Below are 19,796 nucleotides of genomic sequence, written 5' to 3'. Positions count from 1 at the left end.
TCCAGCTTTTCACACAGATTTCCTGAGCTCCATTTCATGTTGGATGGCAAACAAGGCATGATGAGGACAGCCTCCTCTGAGAGGGCGTGTTCGATTCCCAGCCTCAGGCGTCACATTAACATTTATGATCCGGCAGTTTCGGTCCATGCATGTCCTCAGAGAGGGGTTTTTGGATCTCCAATCCCTCATTGTCAGAATGTTTTGGGTTCTAGTCCAGGCTGAGCTTTTCTGTATGGACTTTACTTTGTTTTTCTCCGGATTCAATCCAAAAACATGCTTGTGGGGTGAATCTGTGACCCTACAAGTGTGAATGTGAGACTGTCAGGGTGTGACCTGCCTTCAACCTTTGTTATCCGGGTTTGGCTCCAGCACCATGGCACAACCCTGACCCGAATAAAGTGGGAGCAAATGGGTACACGGGTCATTAGAATTTCAGCTATCCAACTTTCTTTGCCATCAGAATGATGTGATCTTGCTTCCCTCAGTGCTTTTTTTTTTTATGCTGCACATAATCCCGTGCTTGTGTTGCAATATTGATGCTGGTGAGTGGGAAAGAAATTCATCTGTCAAACTGAAGAAATCCCACTGGGAAATGCTCGTTTGCACAAAATGCACTCTGAAATAAATGAACTACATCCCACTCTGTGAAAATAACCAAACAAAAATAGGATAATTGGAATTGTAGTTTGCTCTTCACTAAAACATTATTTCAAAATGTGTGGATGAGAATTTACAACCATCAGTAGGTTAATATGATTGACAATGATGTTGCCCACTAGTGTTGCTCCATCGTCTCACCATCGTCAGCTGAGGTTCAGCCTCAGCTCTCTGCCGCTCTATATAAGAAGTATGGATGGACAGATTCTCTCGGCTTTTCCCCGACTGAGATGTAGAAAGATTCACTTTTTTTCTTGTAGTATCAAAATAATTTGAAGAAATAGACAAATAATCATCAACAAACTGACTCACAAAGCCGAACCCAAAAGAAGCTTCCTAGCTGTGATCACCTTCCAGAATTTGATTTGATTAATCCTGCAAATTCAAATTCATTCATTCATTGTAAAGTGCTGCTTACATGCACAACATGTCATATGATAACATTAAAGCAAATTACTCACAAGAGGAAAATCATTTGAACTTTGTACATGATAATAAGATGACATATTCATGAGTAACTGGAACTAGGAACCTTCGGACCTATAAGTAGAAAGAAAAACCGAACTACAGATGAACTCTAATGATTCACACTGTTGGACTTTTTTTAAAGCTTCAAATCATCAGTTGGGACATTTTGTGCCAATTCTTATATTCTAATGTCATTCATATGACACGGAAATGAAAAGAACAGAATCCTTCACCAGACCAACTAAGCCAGACTTCAGTCAACTTGTTCTTCGTCTTGCGATTCACTATCTACATATTTTATCCAAAAACAGGACATCATAATTTGTAGAACTCTTTTGTGTAAATAATATTGAATTGCCACATTCAAGTTCATCCTTGTGTTGGTTTGTGTGGATGATGTTTCTGCTGATTTTGTTGGAAGAGGAAGAAGCTGAAGTGGAAGCATCCTGCTTGAATGAGTGGCAATGCAGTAACATTTCAGTTTGCATTATTTTTGCTGCATTTAGGCCTACAATCCTGTTTTAAATCTCTAATCTGAAGATGGTTGGAAATGCTGAAACCACAATTTTGCAGTTTGGAAGCTGGCGGTTTGTGATTTAGTGTTGGGGCTTAAAAGCCATAATTTTGAGAAACGTCGTTTTCCCAATTGGTGCATCTAAACTTAGCATCATGAGTGAAGCGGGAGACTTTTTTCACAATTTAATTAAGATGAATTGCAGCACACCGAGTAGCTCAACTGTGCTTCATTATGTTCAGAAAGCGGCGCGTACTCAAACCCGCCTACAACCAGACCACTGACATGCAGTTACTCTTCATGAGTAACACTTTAATACATTTGGTCTAAAGGATGTTATATCAGGCAGCAGTTTTCAGTTTTTTGAAGGCATTAAGGAAGAATGTTGTGACTAACTACGAACCCTGAGGGTGTCTATATTTAGGGTTTCATATGTTTCCCACATGGGAGCGTTTACCTGAGAGACAGTAACACCTCGTGATGAGATTCTGTCACTTCACCGTTCTGTGAAAGCTCTTGAGAGTCTCCTGATATCTCAGTTCTTTCTGGTGGGCACGCTGTACCAGCTGCTCGGGCTAATGTACTAATTCATAGTCTGCCAAGTGTCAATAATCCACAAAATTAGGAAAATAAAAACTGTGTCTGTGTCCAAAACAGAGAGCAGAGGCACAGCCTGCTCTGTTTGAGAATCATCACAACATCCAAATCATTTTTGATCCATTTCTGATGCTCGACTTATGTTTCTGTACCTGCTGCATTTTTCCCCAATTAGCGTATGTTACAGTAAAGTAGGCCAGTTCCAATATGGCCCCTGAGGAATTGAACACCTGCTGCATTCATCGGTTTCTATCTTTACTTTAAGAGGTGACCTGCAGCAGTTTGGGACCAAAACTGTTCAGAAACACAAAGACAGTCATGTTAGAGATCACTTTTTATTTAACATAAAAAAAACTCATTTTAACATTAAACAATGGCAGGCAGGGTGGATTTGTAAATATATTAATACATAGTCAGAATAAACGCTATTAATGTTTTATTAGGGTCATTTTCTTTAAACAGGTTGGACCAGATTTGTGTGTCTTCGAAAAAATTTACCAAATTTAAACTCTATATAAACTTAATAGACCATTTTGGGGTTCTTCCTCACTTGGAACAATTCAGCATGACACTCAGTTTGCTTTTGAGAGGATACCAACTTCACGATACAAACCAATGAGTTCTCAGGAAAGTCTAGAAAGACATGTCTTAAAGAACTCTCTCGGTTGACCTTGTGTCTTTGTGTAGAGTAGTAGTATAGTTTGTCACATGAACGATCCACACAGATTCTCTGTTCACCATCAACAGTCACACTGTCACCAGCCAGTTCGTCAAACATACGACCTGAGCACAGCGAGCAGAGCTGCGAGGATTAATCCTGAACAAAAGCTGCAGTGCATTTTGACGCAGTCTACCTGATTAATAAAAAATTGCTGTGCGTGCATGACTTAAGCCGCCCACTGTCCCACCTGAGCTTAGCTTGATGGATCCCAGTCGCATGTGAGGAAGTCAGACATTAACCATATGTATATATATATAAACATAGACGTAATGGGTTTGGTTGGCAGACTGAATCATTATTACGAGTAATACCAACAGGAATAGATTTAGAGTGATTGTTCCGGTTAAAATTGAGACATTTGATTTAAAACAATTGTAAAGCCTTGTTGGGCATTTAAATGACACATTTTCTTGAATAATTATATAGTGAGTCAGCAGTTATGACTTAACCTCACAGGAATACGTAGTTGGCATCGAGTCCCACAGTGTTGCTTTAGATCATAAGACTCTGAGCTATTAATCTGCCCTCAGTCAAACCAAACAGCGATCGGCTGCATTTGCCAACATTGGTAGATGCAAAAGCGCACAACAAATGTGACATTCTAACAACTTGTTTAGCTGCTAATGTGTAGGAAATGCATTTATTTATATTTCCTTATAAGCAAACTTACGTGTACAAACAGCAACAGTTTGACATCAACTGCTGAGTACAAGGTAAAAGGAAATGTTGAAATCATTGTAGTTTACATGCAAGGCTCCAGATCATCCTAACTCAATCTAGTTTGTACCTCAATCTAGTAGCTGGAGCCAACGCTGATAGAGTCATAAACAACACGAACTGAGGCTGTGAGCAACTACTAATTAAATATCAAACCATTCAAGTTCTATGAGGACAGATCCTGAATCCTCCAGAAACCCCAACTAATTCATACAATGGTGTTTCTTAAATTCTATACCTTTCAGATTGGTAATCAGGGCACGAGTAGACAGTAGATACGATTTTAAAAAAAGCCTTAAGATGAAGTTTGTTGAAAGAACAAAGAGATAACCACAGAAGTAAAGCTGAGTCATTAGGAATTTTTCAGAAATGTAACAGTGTCATGAATAACTGCACATTTACAATTTCAGAGTAATGTCTTTAGAATGGAGTAATGATAGTGCACATTCAACACAAATTACAGCAAAATCCTGCTTGGAACATCGGAATGTTTCAATAGAATTTACACAATTCAGACCATTAAAATGTGAACCCACTGAAAATAAATGTTGCCCAATGTAGATCAAGGATTAATATCTTAAGTTACTAATTTGCACATCTACTGAGTGGGTTACTCACAACAAAAGTAAATTTCTTTTTTAACGCTGGTTTTTAATGAAATTCCTCATAAACATCCACATATAAACAAATTATATGAACGTAAATAACAACCGTTAATCTGCAAAATGCCAACCTAAAAAGAAAGTCAACGATAGAAAATTCCCTTTCTAATGGATTTCTAACCACAGCCTGTGTATGAGGCCCCAGCAGTGAGGAAAGTCTGTCAATCCCTCACTTGCTTGCTACACTTTTTAGTGGATGTGTGATCATACAGGAGATTTTGAGATTTTCCTTTTATGATGTCATGCGAGGAAATAACCTGATGTCAACACAACAATGAAATGGTTTGTCTTGTGTTGACTGTGGGGGTATCTTCAGCTGTCTGTGCATGTGTATTTTGTTATTATATGAATAGTTTTTTCATTAAGAGACAAAAATGCCCTTATCAAAAAAAGGTTGGTATGTAAAAATGTTAATTAAAACAAGATGAAAACGGTTTCCAGATTATATGAAATATACCAAAAAATATTAATCATGTCAAATGTTAAAAGTGAAACATTTTACAATATTTGGGTGGGAAAGTCATGCTCCATGGTAGGAAGATATCTGGAAAAAATTGTCCTTGAGAGAGTTCTCTGAAGGTGACGCAGGAAGAAAAAGAATGGGAGGACAAATAAATAAAAGACAGTTCACAGCAGAGTCTGGAGAACTCTGTGTGCTCAAGAGAAAAGACCAAAGGTCAGTATTTAATGCTACTGAGCTCTGTGCCCCCAGGCAGCACTGCAATAAAAAAAAACTTTGCATGAGTTCATGACAACAAGCCCACAGCTCACCATACGATCCTCAAGAAACTCTATTTATCCTCCTTGGAATGACAAAGTGTCTTCGTTGGACCGAAGAATTGAAATTTAAAATGATATGAGGCAAAATGTTAAACTGATTATGAGACGGCTTGTGATCAGTTAGAAATGATACACATCAGTTGATGTATAGAGACTAAATACCTGGAAAGGAACCACCAGTGCTGAAAGCTAAGATTAAAACTGAAAACAATGTCTACTTCCATCAATACATTGACTCTCTTAAAACATTTGATCTTCTCATAAACTGTAGAGCAGCTCGAAAACATTTATCTCCTAAAACCCTGAAAGTCTTCTCACTTCTCAGACATTTAGAGACTGACTGATTAAAAGAAGACAGGAAGCTATAAAATGAACAACATTACCTTGTTTAAAGCATTTTAAGACATCTTGCTGCTATTGAATTGAAAATGAGCTGTTAATTTAGTTTTTATTTCTTCAGTGAAAGAAAATATACAGTTCGTGATGTTATCAAACCATTGCATGAAGAATTTTATTACATTGAAAAATTGCCCCAAACCTTTTGGGAATTGGTTGATGAATAAAAAAGAAAATAAAGGTGGTGGTGGGGGGGGGGGGGGGGGGGGGGCTGGGTCTGATGCTCCAAGATATTTCTAGTGCCTCAGAGTAAACCGAGAAATCTCTTGGGTCACATCAAGACTGAAAGCTTCGTCAGCAAACCCCAACTCTGTCTGCGTGCTTACAGAGGAAATGTTCAGGTGTCGTTATGAGCATCAATCACTGTGGAAGGGCTCAAATCCCTGAAGGCATGCATGTAAATCCTAGAAGGTCAATTTGAAATCCAAACATCTAAAAAAAAAACTGGAATTCAACAGACTCTTATATAACCAGCAAATTCTAGAAAAAAGTAGACTTGGAATGAAAGCTTTTATTTAATTTTTTTTTTTTTACCGAAATATTTTATACTGGCGACACAATGAATAAACTTTCAGAGAGAATGAAGACATGGGATTAGAAAGAAAAAAGAGGATAAACAGTGGGCTGAACTACATACGTATACTAATGCAGTCAACAGTGAACCACATGAACTAAAGTACATTTAATTTCATTGTTCGGTGGCAAGTTAACTGTTAAGTACAAGCTGAAAAGATTTATAGTACATTGGAGAAACTACTTCTCTGCATTTAAGCCACCCTAATAATTTAATTGTATGTTTACTGCCCCTTTATAGTAGCCGGGTTACCAGAAGCTGAGGGTTACGTGGTGCAGCACCTGAGGGAGGTTAGGAGCCTTGCTCAGTGGAAACCTGTCAGCAATGGGTTCAACAAATGTCCAGTCCCATGTCGGCCGCTCTAACCTCCAGGCTGTCTGAAAGAGGACCAAAGAAGGAAAACGGAAGCTCCCGAATCCACACACACAGGCATGCTGAGAACAGTCTGCTATAAACATTAACAATGAGAGTACATGAAGAGTCGTATGGACAGACGAATAAGTTGGATTGTTATTACAGTGACTGTCAACTATAAAATAGAATAGAATAGAATGCCTTTTATTGTCACTTGTACTAGGTACAGTGAGATAAAAACTACCAAGACTCAGGAGAATATGGACTGGGAGTCATGACACCCTGGAGGAAACGATGTTGTTATTGTCCATCTATTGAGCATGTGCAGAAAAACTGTTTACTATGGCCGTGGTGCACATGACCAGAAGCAGTGTTTCTTCCATCCACATCTCTCCCCCTCCCTCCTGCTCATCCAGTTGTAAACAAATATGGCGGCCACGTAGTGGTATGACTCATGGTCCATATTCTAGTTTTATCGTCCAGATCAATAGTTTAATAGTTGAGACTCACCCCTGATATCATCCAATGTGTCATCAGTCCATGCGGATGTCGGGTGCTCTCCATTTTCTTCACGTTTATAGGGTGTTGTTCTCTGCACACGTCTGTGTAGTTTCATTACAAAATCAAGCAACAGCGCCCACCAGTGGCCCGGCATATTAACTACATTGTTGTCTCTGTGTCCGCTGCTGCAGTGTAAACGGTGTTGTCATGTGAAACGTTGTCGTGTAAACAGGGCCTGAATCAGTTGATGTGTGGCTGTTTGTTGTGTGGGGACAGCCACACATTCACAATGTCAGAAGAGAGTGGGAGAACTCATCCTGCTTAACAAAAAAGATTTGATTGGCTCTTTGTTGTCATGCTCTTTATAACGTAGTAATTTTTGTATTCATTTGGCAGAATAAGCATTTTAAATACAGGAAATGCTCACACCAAACTGAGCTCAGCACTGATAGGTAGAATATCTCCAGCAGTCAAAGAAAGCCGTTGTGACTTCAGGATCTTAATTAGAGGATCTGTGTTTTTGTAAAAGCAGCACATATTGTTGATACGGTTGTTAAATGAGCCTGTCTGAGCAAAGCAAACATGCCTAACAGCAGGTTCAGAATGTCTGGTACAGTGCTGGGCAGGACGACAGACAAGACATAACACTCATTTTTAAAATCTGAAATTTAGGATATATTCACTAATGGATGCAAATTAGTATTGTCTTATTAATTTACTGAGTCAAATATCCAAAGTTAATCCATCCTCCTGATTCTCTGAGCAGTTAAACTAGAAAGCAACTTCAGGTTAACTCTGCTGCTCAAAATGTCTGGTGACGAAGTTGCTGGTGTTGTACAAACTACATTTCGCCTCCTCTTGATATTTTGTCAGAACATAATTTACAATCTGTTAGGGATGTCCCGATCCGATTGATAGATATCGCAACGTCACCTAATAACCACAACAATCACGGACTACAAGCTCCGGTTGAGCTGCAGAAGCTAGAAGCAGGCAGAGCGGGGCCATAGACCTATAAAACTACAGTTATTTTAGTGGTCCATGTGTTTATGTGCAGAAGTCTACTTCTAAATTTCTATGTGGTCTGTCTTCTTCTGCTTTTTTTATTGTGTTTGGTGAGTCACAGCACCCCTAAAGGTCTGGCGTGTGTACTACATGCCCCGAAGCCTGGTGTTGAGCCGTGTTCATAGTGAGGTGTGGACGGTTTTTTGGGAGAAGGCCAGGGAGAAAAGAGATAGTTTTTTGGTTGTGTGGATGTACCCTCAGTTTACAACAACAACTAAAGAGAAAGAGAAGAATTTTGATTCAATAAGTGAGTTTTACAATAATTTCTAGCTAAACAAAGCTTCTGCCAATAGTGCTTTTAGCTTCAGACATCTTAGTTGCTCCAAAAATAGACTATTGAGTATATTTGCAATAGCAATGTGAGTATCGGATCGGGAAAGTATCGGTATCGGCTGATACTCAATTCTGAAAAATCGGATCGGTATCGGGGGCAAAAAAGTGTGATCGGGACATCCCTACAATCTGTCTTATTTTTGTCATTCTCATTAAGAATCTCCAAACTGCCGACATCACTCGTCCTTTGAGGAACTCCGTGCCGTATCGGATCCGATACTTGACACCAGTATCGGTGCATCAATAATTATTTTACTTAAACAATTTTGTTGTTTAAAAAAAAGTTCCAAGCTGCCGAACAGGACAAGGAAAAAAAATGATAATAATAAAGAATTTCATGAATAAATGTTAATGGTTTTGAATCAAACACCACATTTAAACTGTTTCATCTGTTCTAGCACATGATCAGTCTCATTCACATTCAAACACACAGAAAACAACAGTAATTGGGGCAATACAGTGTTCAATGGCTTGTTTCAATACATTTCAGGAAACAGACCAGCGAAAATAGGCATCAAACCACCAATCTTGGAATCAGAGGATGATTAACAGAAATACTGTGCCATTGTCACCCTTTTCAACAGGTTGTAACATTACACTTTGTTTAAAAGGGGTAAGGATTTTTAAAAATATTTCATTAAAGGTTTTAATATGGCCTTGTTTGTTTCAAAAGTTGATGCATTGCTTGATTTCCTTGTCAGAATTGTGTCTGTCTGTGATTTCAAATGTTCCAGCTCAGTTGCAAATGCACCAAAGAAACTAAAGGGTCTTTCACTTTTTCCAACTATGTGACGTTTTAACTGGAAGCATCTGTGGAGGGTTTCCATCTGCTTTTGGAGAATTGTTTTTTTTTCTCCGCCATTTCAGTTCTTCGACATCTGTGAAACTACCGACCAAATCAGCAGGAAGCTTTTATTGTGAAGTAGCAACAGGGTGTGATGCTTGTTTGTATTATGTGCACAAGTCATTTTCTGAGCCGTTCAGTTTCAAACAAATGCTTGGTTTTTCTGCTCTTCCTGGAAAAAGGCTTGCTTGAATCAATTTTAGACGCTAATACAGAGGAAATATTGGTTCTGAGCAGAAATACACGGCAAATCTTTTGAAGCTGATCGTGTCAACCAGACTTCATGTGCTTTCAGTTTTAGTTTGTTTTAAAGTGGTCTGAGTTCACTTGGTGTGTTCACACATGTACAAATCATCTCCAGTGTCATTTCGAGGGTTAAAAGAGATCAAGTATCAAAACGCCTCGAGATGACGACTGTCTGGTTGTATTTGAACATTTAGATGAATCAAAGGAAAGCCATGTCTTGTGGTTGGGGGATGTTGAGTCACTGTTCAGTCCTCACCACAGTTACACTCTTGGTTTTTCCCAGTGGACTGATGATGACTCTTCTTTACGAGCACAAGAACAAAGTGAGGAAGAGATTTTTGTGCATTACTTTCTTGATCATGTTGTTTACCAGTGTATCTTCATGTCTTTGTGCCGCGTCACTCTAAAAGAGAAAGGAGAACTAGTTTAGGCCATGTTTACACAACAACCATCAACTGGAAACATTTACAACAGTTTTGCTTTTTCCTTTGTGAACGGTCATCAGAAATTATTTGCATGCCAGACCACCAGTTGGTGCTGTGCTTTTGTAATACAACCATCCCTGCACACACACAGATAATAATCCCTTGTAAACATTCAAGCTCCACTGAACTGTCGATGCTTTTTGTTGATCTTAAAAATTGTCTCTACCTGTGATCCAGGTGAAAGTGTAGTAAAGGCTTAAAGCCATTTTCAGTTTTTTGTCATGTAAAACCAAAATGCAAAGAAAATGTACTGCTTTTACTTAAAAAAAGTTGGTGTCAACAGGGCCTAGATGCAGCTGATGCAACAACATAATTTACACTGAGACCTAAGGTAGCAGTTGATGTACAACTTTTTAACGGTTGTGTGCAGATGGTGTTTAGGATGAATTTATGCTGCAGTGTGAAGTAAGTGGCTGATAATCAGAACTGTGGCTCTTCACACCAAACTGAAGTGGATTTTAAAACAACTGCTACTCTCACACACTGTGCAGCGACTGTGTGGGTTTAAGTGTGCTTATGTGAGCATTTAGAGGGCGTGCGCACGTGTTTGTTCATTGGTCATGATTTTTATGAGGTTCATGCCTTAGATGGTGTAAAGACACCAGAACCATCTTGACTTGTGAAGCTTTCACACACTGTCTGAAGTCATGAGAAACTCATTAGCTCCTCCACAGGTTTTATGCTTTTGTCGCAGTAGGATATTGATTTAATGCTCGACAGTGTTCATTTTTCCAGCTGTTCCAACCGACACATTTGATCAATTTAAATTTACCACAACACACTTTTATCAGGTCACATGTTTACAGACACTAATGCGACTGTGTCTCGTAACAGCTGGGAAGGAATGTCACGGATTTTGAGGCAAAATCAACGTATTGGTATCGCTTGCGCAAATTGTAGTATCGGCCTCCTGACTCCAGCGTTTTTCCTGTTGAATCTGTTTTAAACGAAAAATTTGTAAAGATTATATTTTGGTTTTCTTCATTAAAAATTTTACAAAATAATTTAAAGGAGCAGCAATATATTGATGTCACTTCTATCTTCTCCTTCCTTGAACATTTTTGTTTAGGTATCTAATACAAAAATATTTTAAAGAGTTCAAAATACAGTAAATGATTGATGATCCTGAGAGCAGACAGCAGGAGCTCGTGTAACAGGAGGACTATGATGTTGGTCAGTTCGATTATTAATAGTGGCCTTGTTTCCAGCTATACATGTGAAGACATGTCAGTCACATCATTCTGCTTCACTGCAGGCAACTACACTGGACCTCGCTGCCTCAGCTTTGGCCTCAACACTCAGGGCAAACACACTGACCCCATTCTGCCAGCTCCACCACACCGTTGCAGCTGAGCCGAGGTTCCATTTACAAAATGGATCTTTTTTCCTTTTCTTCTCCAATGCACATGTGATGTAGATTGGGAGAAAAAAAAAATGATGGATTGTAAACAGAGTCCCGAGTGACTATCTGCTGGGTCATCACACAGCTTTTAACTGTGTTCCCTGTAAATATCTCAGCTACTTGATCTGGGGGAAAAAAATAGGTTGAGCAGATTAATATAACAGGTGTTGGTCTATTCCAGAGGTCTGCACCTTTATGACCAGAAGAGACTAAACACATTTAACCATTAAAATGAGGTGAACACAGCTTGTAAAGTTTCATATATAGTTTTTATATATGAATAGAAACTGCATCTTATGTTGCATTTATGAAGTTTCAATTACAATTTACAATGGTAAACATTTCATTATATGTTAAGCCATTTTGTACCTGATTTTAGAGGTTTCTACCTTCTTTTACAGCATTTTTAGACTATGTTGAAATTTTTGCTGTTTTTACCATTTTGCCTCTTTTCTAAGCAGTTTTGTTTGTTAAAGTTTTTTTTCTTTCTTTCTTTTAAAAGCCCTAGTCCGTTTGGGGTTTTTCAAAGCTATTTTAGCAGTTTGTTTTCCACACAGTGTTTTTAGTTGTGGCTTTTCTAAAAACCCTATTAGGCAAGAGTTAAAAGTTCTTTTGAAAATGACCCGGTTCTGCCAGTAATAAATGGGCTTTACAGACAAGGAACTTTAATCAGATTACTGCTTTGGAAATAGTAACGCATTAGATTACTTGTTACCCACAAAAGTGGTCACATGAAAGTAATCACTGTTTGTACAGTATGTTGCGCGTGTTGATGCAGCCTCAGGAGCCAAAGAGTTTATTTTATGTGCCTGTATTTTTGCTTTTATTCAACCTTTTGTTTGATATTTGTTGCATTGCACCTGCAGACATGTGCCCTGTTGTGCCCTGTTTTACTTTTCACCCATATTGCATATTCTTCTCATGAAAGTCATTCAAGTTCATGGAATTTGCGTTTTATGCACGTCATCAGAAAACATGTCTAATCATGTGATTTCAATAAGAAATATCTGTGAATTAACAGCAGATTCTCTTATTAGTACTACATTTCTCAGCTCTGGAGGTTTAATGTACAAACTGAAGCAGATGTTTCAGTGTCAGATCTATTTCTGTCACTTTGCGGTGCATCAATTGCATCACTGTCCTCACTGTCTGTTGGGATTTGAGCAGCGACAATACACAAGTGACTCCCGCTCCTCGACGGTCTTCTGCTAGATGTCTTATTCACGCTTCATCAAATGACGATGCATCACAGAAGCAGCAGATCAGATCATTAATTCTTTCTTTTTCTCAGGTGACTCATGAAAATAAACCACCATTTTGGAGGAAACACACTGTTGTCATTCTATTGTAATGAAACTTTTCTATAATTATTTTGAACAAAGCACATTACTGAACTGTGAGTCGATTGACTGCTGAAGTGCAGTACTAAACTTTGAAACAAATAGTTTATGTGATGTAGTACATTTAACTATATTCTGTTTGACCACAGCTTTTTGCTTTTGTCTGCTGGTTCTTCTCAGGTGGTTTGTTCCCCAGGGGTGCAGATCAGGAATACAGTGCTTTCAGAGTTGGTATGGTCCAGTTTGGGATGGCAGACTTCAGACTGACTCCACACATAGACAACCTGGAGGTGGCCAACAGCTTCGCCGTCACCAACTGCTGTAAGTTTTCTCTTTTAATCTGTCCCTAGACCAGAGACCTGCAACCGCCGACTCGAGAACTCTTTGGTTCCTCTGTATTGGCTCTCTGAAGCTTTCTGAAAATTATATGTAGAACAATTTTAATTCTATTATTATCTTTTTTCAATTTTTTATTTCTATTTTTTATTATTTGCATACCTGGTCAAAAAGACTAAAATTGCTTGGGAAAAAATGTGGGAAAAAGTGTTAGGAGGATTGTCTGGAGAAAAAAATAGTAGCCAAAATATTTTAAACTGTCAAAAATGGAGCAAAAAGGTAAAAAAAAAAAAAGGCTAATCTGAGGAGAAAGAAATGGTCAAAGAGCTCATGGGCAGTAATGCCTTACTGTAATCTGATTAGTTTCCCACAGGCAGGCCGTGTTATTGCATTACTAAACTGTGAGCTTTTTTCCTAACAATGATGTCTCAGCCACGTGACGTCAGTGTAAACAACAGAGACGTGTAGTGATCAAAAGGAGCACAGGAGAGAGCAGGAAAACACAGACATTACTTTGAGTTCGACTCAAAAGGTGACAAAAACATGAGTGTCCGCTGTGCACTCTGCGTAGTAAGAAAACTTTTATCTACGGTGAAAAACTATTTTGAACAACTGAAATTCACTACCAAAATAAAGGCCAAATTGAAATCCTGCTTGCCTTATTTTATCTTTCGACTAATGTGGATTAAAGCCTGTTACTTCACACAACACAGGATTTTGCAGCTTTTAGCTGTTGTGTTTCACAATCTCACAGTACAGACTTTCTGCTAATGCAACTTCACTAGCAAGTTTTCACTGTGGCATGTGTGATCTCTCAGCTCCAATCATCCATCTGCTGCTCACTTCTGAGGCTCAGTGTCTCATCCTGATGTCGACTGCAATCCAGTGCAGGTCTGTGTACAGTCCAGATTCGATGAAATTTTTTGACACAATTATATAAATCATCAGCGGTGTCCTCACTTATTTATACATTCAACGTTGTAGAGATTTTGTTGGGTTAATATGAGCAAAGCGTGGCAGCAACAGGAACAAAGACCACACACACACACACACACACACACACACACACACACACACACACACACACACACACACACACACACACACACACACACAGGCAGCCTCGTCTGAACATGATGTAATGATGGCCTGAGGCTCAGAGCTTTGCTATTTAAGAGCACTATACTGTGAAAGCAATGAGACTCCATCTACACTCCTGCTATAAACTGCATCTTATTTACTTCACAGGCATGTGAATCATTTTAGAATAACATGGACATTTTGTACAGCAGCTATAGTGAGAGTAGAAAGCTTGTCGACCTTTTAATGTAACTCAGTTTTCCGCTTGAATAACAATTCCTTTATCTACTGTACATCTGATTCAAAAGTATCTGAACTCGTGGGGTCAAATGATGACAGTTGTAATCAGATTAATCACAGGGTTACTGTGGATTAATTTCGGACAGGATCAAACCGCCTGGAAAATGTCACGCAATTATAACAGCTGCTCATTTGGGGGCGCTGTCGCCCGAACCAAAAACTGACCAGAGAGGAAGCAAAGAAGAAACAAGGCTCATCGATTGGTCCGGACTGAATCTGGAATTCCTGCTGCTTTAGCCCGTGTTGGCTGGACTAAATAGCTCATGGCTAATGGGTAGCCACAAACAACGGCGATGTATAGTCTTCAGACCAAATATCAATGAACGTCTTTCTCACTACTTCTTCCTCGCTACTCCACGTCTGCCCGCAAGATATTTTCCAACTTGTTCTTTCTGAGTCTGCTTCTTCTGATTTGCACAGTTAGCTGTTAGCTTACTACCCAGAATGCATTGCGCACTACTTCACATCCTCTGCCCCTGTCCTCTTACCCCACCCACGAGAAAGATCGTTTGCAAATGAAGCGAGACCTAGCATTTGAAGAGGACCAGAAATTGCTTGTTAGATCACGTTCACTTTGAATTGTCACTGAAATGTGTCATACAATTGAACACACAGTTTCATCAACTTTATTTAGACAAAATGTGTTAAATGGTTGTGTTTGGTAAGGACATTAAAGGAATTGTCTGTATGATAAGAGCATTGTGCTTGTTTACACTTCAGTCAGACAGATATATATAGATAGAATCACAATTTACAACCAATTCATGCAGAAAACTGGGACACCAAAGGGTTCATGTGTTTTTCTTTTTGCTTCTGCACATGAAATCCTTCTTTTCATTCCATACCGGACTGCTTAGTAAATATAACTGTTGGCTTTCAGCTGCAAAATTAGGAGAGGAGCAGTAGAAGCCAATCTGGAGTCAAACCTGCAGCATTTTGAGAATTCATGTTTTATGATATTGGGGAAATTTCTTCAGACACAACCACATGAAGCTCCCTGAACACTGGCTAAATCTTGTGTCTTTGAGGCTGAATGTTTCTGTCCAACTCCTCCTGCAGCTTCAGTGATGCTTCGTCCTTTTACCCTCACAGACTTTGTGAATTAAAGCTGTGGTCACTGTGCTGCTGCTGCCTGCAGGTCTCTTTATCTCCAATCAGGACAGACCTTCAGCTGTCCTCTGCAACACTCAGCGTTTTCATTTATCTTTAGAAGCACATAATAGTTCCACCTGACAGCAGAAGTCACTGTTGCACCTCTTTAATTGGAGGAAGTGCTTGTTAAAGTTTGTGTCAGACACATTAGGCCAATGTTAGATTTGACAGAGCTGTCTCAGTTCGGACTTCAACCTTCAATCACATTAGAGCCCATACTTAGAATATAAATAGATCGCAGGCTGCATGGTGAGGTACTGGTAACACTCTTTCATCGCAGAAAGGGCCACTACACACTGTGCGATTTCCGATAAATGACGGAAAATGCAAGATGCTAACAAGCACTTACTTCAAGCTCCCTTTGTAGAATTCTCATCCCAAGTTTGCCTCCGAGTCACGACCGTGTCCATATTCTCCTCCTTCTACTTTTTTAAGGATTTCTCTCCAAACACATAAATGCCACAATGGCGAGGCTCCATTTATGTTCAGGTCAATGACGTGTTATTCTTGTGCAATCACATCGACTCACATCACCGTAGGCTGTCATTCAGCTTGTATTTTTATTGCACAACCTTCACACGGCAAACTTCATGTTGAGGCCTAAAATCTTTTGGATTTGTGTCATATGGTGTGGCTCGATGTAAACCTATAAGACTGTTAAAAGTCTGCACAAGCCTTAATGTTGCTTGAGTGAACATCTACAGCCCAAAGACATTCAAATGAGTTTACCTGATGACTCTGAATTTCTTGTGGTGGAGACGAGGTGTTCGTTTTTATCGCATTCACAAGCATTCACATTCCCGTCAGGTTTTTACATGACTGATCACATTCACTGAATCACACAGTTTGTCTTTGCCCAAAGAGATGGAGAAGGCGAGATGAGGATCAACCCACCAGCCCTGGGCCTGGAAGACAAGCCCCTCATCTTCAGTACACCTCCTGAAAAACATTGACTTTCCTATTAATAAAAGAGTATTTCTTCTGTATGGCCACAAGAAAAGCACTGATCCCTCCTCAAGCAAGGAGGACACGCATATGTTCTTTTAATGCCCTTTAGTGGGGTAAATAGGCCACTGCAAAGCAGCACAAAGAGCTACAAATAGAAAGATGTTGCAGCTCAACCGATCCGCGACTGTATTCGCATCTCCTCCCATATGTAGACCACTTCACCATTTTTGTGCCATCTCCTGCATGTTGCCATCATGCGATGTGAAGAGAAGTCCAAAGATGAAAACTTCTTTTGACCTGCTTCTTCAGCAGATAATTAAAGACCTGATGTAGGACAACACACACCAACTTTTTGGGCTTGAACGACTAAAGTTTGCAAGTGTTGAAATAGGCACAAACTTGATCTGTTTACACACACACACACACACACACACACCCACACAAGTTGGCATTGGGTAATATGAGGCCTGACCTTTATGCTAATAGAGTAATTTGCAATGTGCTTCTGAAGATCTTTGCATTGTACATAATGTCTTTGAAAAGTAAGTAGTAAGTAAAGCTGCTGTTAATTCGTTGAGGACCTTTCCTCTGCTGGCTCCTTGCAACATTTAAGTTAAGATCAGACATTATTAATCCCACATGGGGAAATTTAGTCATCACAGCAGCTCCACATTGCAGTGGAGTGGAGTTAATGCTGGTTAATGCTCCTACAGTGTCATGGAGGGGAAGAGAGGCGTTGTCCATGATGGATTCCAGCTTTGTCAGTATTCTCCTCTCACCCACCTTGAACCAGGTCTCCAGGACAGAAACAGACCTCCTAACCAGTCTGTTCAGTCTGATCCTGTCCCTGACTGTAACAGAGAACTACCTGCAGAGCACTGCAGAAGACAGCAGTGCGACCACAGTATCATAAAATGTCTTTACCATTATTGTCATTTTTTCAGTTTTGTACCACATGTTAGGTCTCACCACTTGCTGAATATTTACAGTTCTTCTAACTCGCTCATATTGCTGTAATACTCCAATATGTTAGAAAATTCATTCCAGCAACACATCCAACTACGTGATATCACAATTTATTCATTACTTGTTGTGCTTGGAGCTCCATTCAATCACTCAAGCAAACACAGAAAGTATACCTTTTCTTGCAGATTGTTCTTAGTAAACGGGCCCTGATGCACCAAAAACCTTGTTTGAATATTTCTATTGGCATGTGATGTCACTTGTTGTGTTTACTTAATCTTAATGGATAGCCTGCAGAATACATATAAACTGAACATTTGCATGCAATAGGAAAACTTCATACAGAATGTTAACCAGTCAGTCCCTTTAATTCCTCTCTGTAACATGTGTAAACAACCACAGATATTTAGGTGTCGACACACATGTCTAAATTGTCATTATTTTCTATCATATTTCCTTAAGTCCTTGTGAGCTCAATGAAGATCTGCAGTTTCTGTGTGCTGTTCAGTGAGCCCACAGTTAGCTCTAGCATTAGCCTTAGGGTCTGTCTTAAATGTTACCATGTCACAAAATCACTATTTACTGGAGTAGAAACTATTAATTTATCCTCAAGTGTCTGTCTTTCTGAGAGCAGCATGACATAAATCTGCCTGTTTTCTTGTTGTCTTCGGTTCATAATACAAAATTGTTAATCAAAAACTTTGTTACATTATATCACACACACTCTTCTTCCATTGTCTTAATATTCCTTGCGTTGTCATGCAAGAGAACATTTTATTACAACTGGCCATTGACCTGTTTGCGTCGTCTCTTAAAATACTTGCAGACTGCTGACATGCTAGCCACTGAATAGCTAATGTTGTTTACAGCATGGTGTTTGTTAGTTTCCACGGTTCAGTGGACAACGAAGGATGCAGAAAAGATTGGCAAGATCATCGGCTGGATTTACTGATATATCAATATCAAAAGTTGGCCCGGATCTGATATCCACTGATTCGATTGCGACATCCAGACTTTAAAACATTTTAATAAAAGTAAGTGATGTGACTTCAGCCGAACTTAATGAGTGAATCAGTCATTTTTTTCAAACCCAAATTGCAGCCAATCCATCACACCAACACTATAATAATAAAGCTTTGTAAATATAATGAAAATAGGACAAATGGAGATGTGATACTCACTTTGTATTTTTGGTAATTGGGAAAAGAAAACCCTACCACTTCTCAAAGAAGTAACTATTATCATGAAGGATTTCTTTAAGTGATTTCTTCAACAAAGGTGCTTACGTCATGGTTCAATGCTGTTGTGTGTTATCAGACAGAGGAAGAGTGAACAAGTGAAATGTGGTTCAGGACCGTTAATACATTGATTATGTGTGACAGTTAACATGTCTGACATGAACAAAAGGACATTGTCATCAGCTGTCACCTTTTTTCAGTCAGTCATTGAATCATGAAGTTGCACAGATTGCACTGCTTTATAATGTAGATCAACAGTTTATTAGTCGAACGGATCATCTTCCAATCACAGTGTTGTAAGTTTGATCCTCCCTCTCACCCTGTCCATATGGCAAAGTGTCCTTGAGCAAGATTCTGCCCTCCAAGTTGGTCCCAATGGAGATGTGTGTGTGTGTGTGTGTGTGTGTGTGTGTGTGTGTGTGTGTGTGTGTGTGTGTGTGTGTGTGTGTGTGTGTGTGTGTGTGTGTGTGTGTGTGTGTGTGTGTGTGTGTGTGTGTGTGTGTGTGATTGGCTGAATGAGACAAAGAGTGGAAAGCACTGTGAAACTGCTGAAGCCATAATGCATCTATCCAGAGGTCTCATACCCCGGTCCTCAAGGGCCCCTGTCCTGCATGTTTTAGCTCTCTCCCTGCTTCAGCATACCTGAATCTGATGATGATGTCATTACCAAGGTTGTGAAAAAGCCCAATATTGAGCCCATCATTGCAATCAGGTGTGCTGAACCTGGGAGAGAGCTAAAACATGCAGGACAGGTGCCCTCGAGGACCGAGGTTGGAGATTCCTGATCGACACCATCATGCCCTTAAATTAAACAGTAAACACTGTCCCACTGACTTAAAACCTGGTTTTAATGGGTGCTTATTCCAATACTGGATAGAAATAGCCCAGTACCTAAAATGTGCCTGACCAATGGCAAATTATGGCATTATGCCAAAGTACATATAAAGTGCCAAAGTACCAAATGCAGTTTCCTGTGTGTGCCTCATAAATACTCACAGTTGTTGTGGGATTCAAATTTCCAATTCCAAGTCTGTCTCTAACCTCTGGGCCGCCGCTGCCGCAAACACCTTTTCTGAAAAGAAAAAAAATCAAAAAATCAAATCAAAAACAAAGATCACTTGCT

At 39.4% G+C, this 19,796-nt stretch overlaps 1 protein-coding gene across 1 annotated transcript in view; it reads left to right on the top strand.

Annotated features, from left to right (window-relative positions):
- Nucleotides 1–19,796, top strand: part of LOC308109794 (glutamate receptor 2-like) — a gene marked incomplete at its 3' end in the record, with an annotated part of 52,725 nt that overhangs the window by 745 nt on the left and 32,184 nt on the right. Inside the window, exon 2 of the mRNA XM_080463599.1 lies at nucleotides 12,837–12,977. Within this exon, the coding sequence (XP_080319725.1) occupies nucleotides 12,837–12,977 (141 nt within the window). The remainder of the gene's footprint in view (nucleotides 1–12,836; nucleotides 12,978–19,796) is intronic.

This window comes from Lipophrys pholis (assembly GCF_963383615.2).
Source record: "Lipophrys pholis genome assembly, chromosome: 5".
Lineage (NCBI taxonomy): Eukaryota > Metazoa > Chordata > Actinopteri > Blenniiformes > Blenniidae > Lipophrys > Lipophrys pholis.
The sequence above is the reverse complement of the archived record's forward strand: the minus strand, read 5'-3'. Positions and strand labels throughout refer to the sequence as shown.